At 37.1% G+C, this 7,884-nt stretch overlaps 1 protein-coding gene across 2 annotated transcripts in view; it reads right to left on the bottom strand.

The window, feature by feature from the left end:
• Positions 1 to 447: 447 nt before the first annotated feature.
• tcf25 (transcription factor 25 (basic helix-loop-helix)) overlaps positions 448 to 7,884 on the bottom strand; it is a 41,442-nt gene continuing 34,005 nt past the window's right edge. The window contains exons 16-18 of one of the 2 annotated variants that reach the window (XM_060838054.1): positions 7,000 to 7,079; positions 3,578 to 3,650; positions 448 to 2,160 (exon numbers count right to left, since the gene is read on the bottom strand). In XM_060838054.1, coding sequence (XP_060694037.1) covers positions 1,990 to 2,160; positions 3,578 to 3,650; positions 7,000 to 7,079 — 324 coding nt within the window. In that variant the 3' untranslated portion in view covers positions 448 to 1,989. The remainder of the gene's footprint in view (positions 2,161 to 3,577; positions 3,651 to 6,999; positions 7,080 to 7,884) is intronic. The other variant, XM_060838053.1, reaches the window with a different exon arrangement.

Below are 7,884 nucleotides of genomic sequence, written 5' to 3'. Positions count from 1 at the left end.
ATGTTTTAAAGTGAAAGAGTGTCCCAGATTTCTGCAAACTTAAAGACAAGGCAAGGGACTTGTTTGGCATTTATTCCATCTCCATAAAGATCTTTGTTTGGACATCATTTAGGCTGCAAGACCTTTTTTTAAGGGTTCTTATTCCTTCTCAAATAATGTTAATTTATTTTACTATCAACAGTTTTAATTCTAATTTAATGCCTTTAAAAAATCTGCTTTCTCATACCACTTTATATACTTTTAGAACATAGTGAAAAATATTCTAGTACAAAGCATGCACAAAAAATACATTCTGCTACAACTCACTCAATTCAGAATATAATTTATGAGCATTACATTATGATCAATGAAAACAAATTATGTAATGGACTGCAACTAATAGGTTTCTGAATTGAACTTGAAAATGAGAACCTAGAGAAAAATCAGAATGCTGATTCATACACAGATTTGGGATTCAAATAACAAATTTCATGTTCGCAAATTAGATCTCATCACAGCCAAAAGGACTGGAATTTTTGCATCTTAAATGCTATTTACAAAAGTATGGAATTTTGCTACAATAAAGCGAAACCAAATCAAAAGGATGAAACATTAATGATGCATTTCATGACTATGGCTGATCTGTACTCTTCTGGTGACAGTTTGGTTTAAGTTATCTAAGTTGACAGTTTTTTTTTCTTCCCTGGAATTACTAGCAAATTTAATCCAGAACTTAAGTCATCACATAAAAGCAACTGCTCACCACGACAAGAATATAGAATCATCAATATTTAACACTGTCAGGAATTCAGAGCATGCAAAACACAAACCACTGGAAATGTTCAGGTCAGCCAGCATCAACAGAGAGAGAAACAGCATGAATATTTCAGCTCAAATAACCTTCCCTTAAGATAACACAAGCATTTCAATCTTCAAGTCTCCAAAGTTGTTTTCACAAACTCATTCCACGAACTACAACGTATGCTCACTCATTTTCTCTAAATTCCTAGTTTGATGTTAAATTGAAATAACAGTTTTCTTAATTATGTACTTGTCAGTGGTATGGCGCACTCTTTATACAGTAACAGGATCTCTGATTACACTTGAAGATAGATTATACTGGTCTATTAACTCTATTTCTCCTTCTACAGATTGCCCGATATGCTGAATATTTTCTACTATTTTAGTTTGTTTTTTCAGAGTTCCAGCATCTGCAGCATTTTGCTTTAGTATTCATAAGAGTTTACTGTTGTTTTACCATATTCAGAATAGCCTCAAATACGGATTGCTTCCCTACACTTTGATTAATGGATTCAACCTTCCAGGTTCATTCCTTTATCGTTGTCACCAATTCTGACTGCCAACTTCTCCAGTTCTAATTAAACTTAGATTGCTCCACACACCTTCCAAGTGCCAATATATCGTCAAACTTTGTAGAAAGGAAACCATCATCTTCAAATATAATTGAACAGATCAAACAATTAGCCTTTTCTGTGAATCAAAAATATGAATTTAATATGCATAGTTGGCACTGTTATGCACTGGCCACCTGTGCTGTTCTGGTAACAGCATTATTTCATCATAAAGCACTTGTGTAAATTCTAGATATCAATTTCATTTTACTTAAATAATTAAATTAAAACTGCAATAAATACAAAACAACAGTTGCTCCTCTACTTTCAAGTTTTTTGATATCCTACAGATTCTTTTTTATATTGGCTGTTTAAAAACATGTAAGCTCACTAGATTTATAGACCAAAAATATAAAATTTTGCCAAGCGTGAAGTTGAAATTTACAGTATTCATTATTCATTGAGTTGCTTGTAATTTGAAAATTACTGATGTTTAAAGTGCTTTCTTCACTTATGCTCAATAAGAATCCATGGAATTTAATACAATATGATTGTATCTTTTAATAAATGTTTCTATATCACTATGGTGCAGCTTTGTAAGTGGTTATTATTCTTACAGATGCAAGTTACATTTCGCTGAAGATTAGTACATGAAATTTTAATCCCATTCTCCATCACCATCACCATCTTGATACTCTTCCTGTGGTGGTTCCTGGAAATGGATATTTGCTAACATATCCCTCATTGCAGCCATGAGTCGGTTCACTCCTTGATTCAATTCATGTTGGTCCTCTGCACCCTCACCTTCCACATTCTGTCTCCTGTCCTCCTGGAAAAACACATTCCAACATGTGGCGTAAATATGGTTATGATGAGAAAGTGAAATATCAAATTATTTACAAAATCATTCACCTACCAAGTTAAATGATATAACTTCAATCTCAAAGTTTGGGAGAAGATTTGTAGCTCGGGTGCTCGTTGTTGTGGTTCTGTTCGCCGAGCTGGGAGTTCTTGTTGCAAACATTTCGTCCCCTTTCTAGGTGACATCCTCAGTGCTTGGGAGCCTCCTGTGAAGCGCTTCTGTGATGTTTCCTCCGGCATTTATAGTGGCTTGTCTGCCGCTTCCGGTTGTCAGTTGCTGTCCGCTGCAGTGGCCGGTATATTGGGTCCAGGTCGATGTGTTTGTTGGCAACCCAAAGAACTAGCCACACTCCCATACATCAGGAGCATATCCGAACTGACAGCCAGACTGCTGCGACCACTAGGACTCATAACAGCACACAAACCAACAGCCACTCTCAGACAGCAACTCACCAGGAAAAAGGACCCGATACCCAGCATGAGTAAAACCAACGTAGTGTACAAAATCCCACGCAAGAACTGAACAAAACACTACATAGGACAAACAGGAAGACAGCTAACAACCCGCATCCATGAACACCAACTAGCCACGAAACGACATGACCAGCTATCCTTAGTAGCCACACACACAGATGACAAACAACATGAATTCGACTGGGACAACACTACTATTTATAGGGCAAGCCAAACAGAGAACAGCCAGGGAATTCCTAGAGGCATGGCACTCATCCACAAATTCTAACACATTGACCTGGACCCAATATACTGGCCACTGCAGTGGACAGCAACTGACAACCGGAAGCGGCAGACAAGCCACTATAAATGCCGGAGGAAACATCACAGAAGCACTTCACAGGAGGCTCCCAAGCACTGAGGATGTCACCTAGAAAGGGGACGAAACATTTGCAACAAGAACTCCCAGCTCAGCGAACAGAACCACAACAACCTCAAACTAGCCTGGAATAATTTATTTTGCATGCTGAACTTGTAACCCATGAATATCCACGTGAACACAGAATAGAAGATCTGTTTTACACCTTTTCCTGTCAAACAGATTACTTTCACAACTACTTTTTTTAAAAAACCCAGAAGTTTTGGGGATGTTGTCCCATAGAATTTGATGCCTCAGGTCAGGCATAAGCTTAGTAAGCAAGTACTGTAAAGACACCAAAAAAAATCCATTAAAAATGGAAAGAAAGGAACTTTTTATAGACAGGCAATGTTTCTCTTTTATGTACTTATAAACTATGTCGGCTAAACTGTCGAGAACTTGCTCCACATGCTGCAGAGTATGTTTGTCAAATGCAAAAGAATAGTTTCATATACTAATACAATTATTTGGATTTTTCAAAATTATATCCTTTTCACCCCTCATTAGCACCCACCTGGAGATTAAAATTTGGCAACAAAGACCGAAAGAAGAGTGACAATGTGCTTCCATCTGCTGCACGATTCATCCTGAAAGAAAAACATTAAAGCTCAGTCATGTCAGCTTTGTCACAAATGACTAAGGAGAAGGTAATCACATGAAAAATGGAAGAATACAAGGGTAAATATGACTCAAAACATATTGTAATAAAATGTCTTTTTGCTCAAATTGAAATTGTAACTTTACACTATCAGAATAAATAATAAAATATGAAAAAACACTTTTATTCAAACACTTATTCCCATCTAGGATCTTAATTAGGTTTTTGTAAAACTACATTGCAACATGTAGCTGCCTTTGAAAGACTGGCAGGAATCTGAAAACAAACTTTTTGCTTACTACTACTACTAGTGCATTCTCGGCACCAATCACTCCATGTAAAGAACTTCTTGCAGACAGTAGTCCTGGAAATATCCTTCACTGATTTGCATGGTATTCCATGGACCTGCCTCAAACAGTACTTTGCAGTAGTCATTTTTAATTTCTCTTTGGATTTAGTGCATTGGTATACACTCTTAATATCGACTTTACAACTAAGCTTTTGATTATCCAGGAAACACCTGGGGAGACTTTATTATATGAAATGTTCATCATAAATGCAATCTGCTTTTGTTTTTGCCTTACATTGGGACAATCAGGGATATCACACAAACATTTTAAAATCCTAGGACCATAATGACCAACAATAATTTTCAGGCCCAGGAACTTAAACCTGCCTTTCCAACAGCATTCTTCCAGTGAAAAAGTATGAGATTTGCAAACGTTTTCTCACAACTCAGCCCTCTAACACAAAAAAACGAAGACCATTTTCAGCAAATATTCCTTTTGTCTTTGGTGACCAAAACTGAACACTATTTGAAGTACTGTCTGTCTAAACCTTCAGTAGGACCCGTGAAACTTTTACTTCACTGGTGTGACTGTACGTATATGTATCTATAAGAAGTGAGTTTGCTATTCTCCAACATCTTTCAGCCATGTAGATACAACACTGCTGAGTAAATGTAATATTTACTTTCTCTCCCAATATCATGGTCCATCTGTAGTGCCTCAGCAACTTTGCAGAGTACAACTTTTCCCAGTACAACCTTTCCCCTGCTTTAGCTGAGAAGTTGGCAGCAGCTATGGAAAGAGAGACAGAGTTAACAGTTCAGGTTGGTGGCCTTTCGTCAGAACCAAGAAATCAGGCCATTTTTAGACACATGTCCCAGCTCCAAACCCTAAGTTACTCCAATGATATATTTTATGAACATGATTTGATTCCTCTCACAAGTACAGTGCTCTATTGTCCTCTTTTGATCCCAAAATTTAACCTAGTGTAACAGCTTTTCAACTGACACTTAATTGAAGGGTTTCTCAAAGTTCAGGAAATCCGATCAGAAAGCTTTGCAGCTTTACCTCAAAATACCAATTTGCAAAGCGATCTGGAATACTGGCCCAGTGACAACAGCATGACATTATCAGCTCCTATTGCTTCTTTAGACATATCTTTTATATCACAATGGCTAGGCAACATGCTCTCTCTGTAGTGTCTGATCCAAATCCTGCATTTTGACCTTTCTTCTGTTGACGACTCCTCCCAGTTTGTGTAGGTTGTTCTATTATCTGGTTCTTTCTTCAACAATGAGGAGCCATGCCTGGACTTCAAACTGATTTTGACCCCAGATTGTTTTTCCCCAATTTGTGCAATACTCACTCATTTGTTTTCTACTTGTAGTTTACACTTGTTTAAAATTCAATCTGTTAACTTTTCAGCCACATGCATATTTTTATCAAATCTATTGTGGAATTATGTAGCTCCCAGCAACATCACCGCCTTCCTACTCTGTTTGGTATTCACCAATTTTAATTTGAAATGAGCTCCTGAATAAGTGTGATCATTAAGTTGGAAATGTCCCAACATCTACCTATAGATCATTCATTCAAATGTCAATTTCAAGAATGAACAAGTGACCATAACACACAACCCCTACATAATTTCATTAATCTATGCACAAGTTTCACTTTTATTTAAGCTTATGCATCAGCAAATCTTTATCAAAGCCTTCACCACAAACCATTTAAGAGATCATCTTCTCAAACAGCAAAGCAAATTGGTTAGCAGAAGTTTTAGCTTTTAAAAATTATTTATTGCTCTTCGTCCTTATGTTATCATACAAATAATCTTCAATGTACTCTTAAAACATACGCCATTGTATCCCCCTCTGTGATACAGGATAAAAATAATAGGTTTGCAGTTGGCTGAATCTTTGTAATGCCTTTTTTTTTTAAAAAAGTAACAAACTCAGCTATTTCTAGTACAGCAAGACATTCCTACCATATATTCACTCACTTAAAAAACAGCCAAATTCTAAACTCTCAGTAAGTGTCCCTTAATAGCGTAGAGAATATCATCTTATTATAACTTTCCACCAAAGAGGCTTACTGAAATATCATAGCCATGACTTGGCTTCTTTATTGTGTGTTATCCTGCGTATCCAATTGAAGAACCTAAAAACTCAAGGTTCAAAAACAGGTTCTTCCCCACTGTTATGAGACGTATGAATGGACTCTCCTGTATTAAAGTTGATCTTTGTCTGCACCTCCACTGTAGCTATAACACTATATTCTGCACTGTTCTATTACCCTGTCATACTTACATAAGGTACAATTTGTTTGAACAGCATGCAAAATCACAATTTTCACTGTATCGTGGCGCATGTGACAATAATAAAATATTTTGTTTTGATTTATTTACTCAAATTTACCCTTTTCTTGCAGGCGTCAATGCTAAATACCCCTCGGGCGAGGTGTACAAATTGCTTGTATCCTATATATTCATCCGACAACATTACGAACCACCTTATGTAGATTAGATTAGATTAGACTTACAGTGTGGAAACAGGCCCTTCGGCCCAACAAGTCCACACCGACCCGCCGAAGCGCAACCCACCCATACCCCTACATTTACCCCTTACCTAACACTATGGGCAATTTAGCTTGGCCAATTCACCTGACCCGCACATCTTTGTGACTGTGGGAGGAAACCGGAGCACCCGGAGGAAACCCACGCAGACACGGGGAGAACGTGCAAACTCCACACAGTCAGTCGCCTGAGTCGGGAATTGAACCCGGGTCTACAGGCGCTGTGAGGCAGCAGTGCTAACCACTGTGCCACCGTGCCGCCCACAGTGTACTCTTTTGGTCAAACAAACTGATGGCGTGATCATTTTCAATATTTTTGGCATAAATACCAAAAAATTATTAGTTATGCAAAGATGTGAAAACAGGTACACAAAATGGACAAAGCTCTTCAATAAAACAGTGTCAATCACCTTAATGTTTATTCTACTGGCAGATAAATTAATTTGGTCTAGCCTTGAAATAAAATGCTAATAGTACCTTTCAGGTCTCGTGTATGTGACAATGCCGTCTAGTGGAGGAAGTGGATCATAACCCATCACTGGCTGTGCAGTTACTTCCTGCAAAAATATGATAAATGTACGAATTAAAGTTTGCTTATTAAGTCCGTCACAGCAACTGTTCTTCATACAAAACTGCCCACTAAAATATAATTGACTGATTAAGGAATTAGTAATAAACATGATCTTGATTGTACTGCCCACAAGATGAAGTGGAGATTCAATGATTTTGTAACAGTCTCAGCCACAACTAACTGATCGCTAGACACCATTATAGTTTACAGATAAAACTATTCACTTAATGAATGGTCTATAAAATCATTCACTATCTGCTAATTTGCCATTTGGAAAGCTGAGGTAATCTCTATTCTCCCACATACAGCCGAAGACATAATTTTAGTTTGACATTTTAACACTCCTTGCTCTACAAGTATCAATTAGCTTTGCCATGCTGTTAGTTTTATACAAAGAGACAACAGAATAATGCAATAAAACAATGATGATATCAGCTATATGTTCTGGTTTGAGTTAAGAAACTGCAACTACCGGTTTTATCTGCTGTAATCCACTGCATTTGAAAACCTCAAAACTCAAATCCATTACCTTATTCAGTCCTGTCGTCCTCCTACAATCAGGTAATGAAACAATCACCTATCTTCAACAGGTATCACAGAATCCCAACATAATGATGTACTTATACTTCTGCCATGCTCTTTTATATTTGGTAGTCCTTCAACAATTTTAAGTAAAAATTATCGTACTTTTTTTAAAACATATGATAAATGAATGTGGCAACTGCCTCACGAGTTAGTGTCAAGAGTACAATTTAATAAATTAAAGTCCACTGATTTTGAGAGCAAATAGA

Source organism: Hemiscyllium ocellatum, chromosome 17, assembly GCF_020745735.1.
Source record: "Hemiscyllium ocellatum isolate sHemOce1 chromosome 17, sHemOce1.pat.X.cur, whole genome shotgun sequence".
Classification (NCBI taxonomy): Eukaryota; Metazoa; Chordata; class Chondrichthyes; order Orectolobiformes; family Hemiscylliidae; genus Hemiscyllium; species Hemiscyllium ocellatum.
The sequence above is the reverse complement of the archived record's forward strand: the minus strand, read 5'-3'. Positions and strand labels throughout refer to the sequence as shown.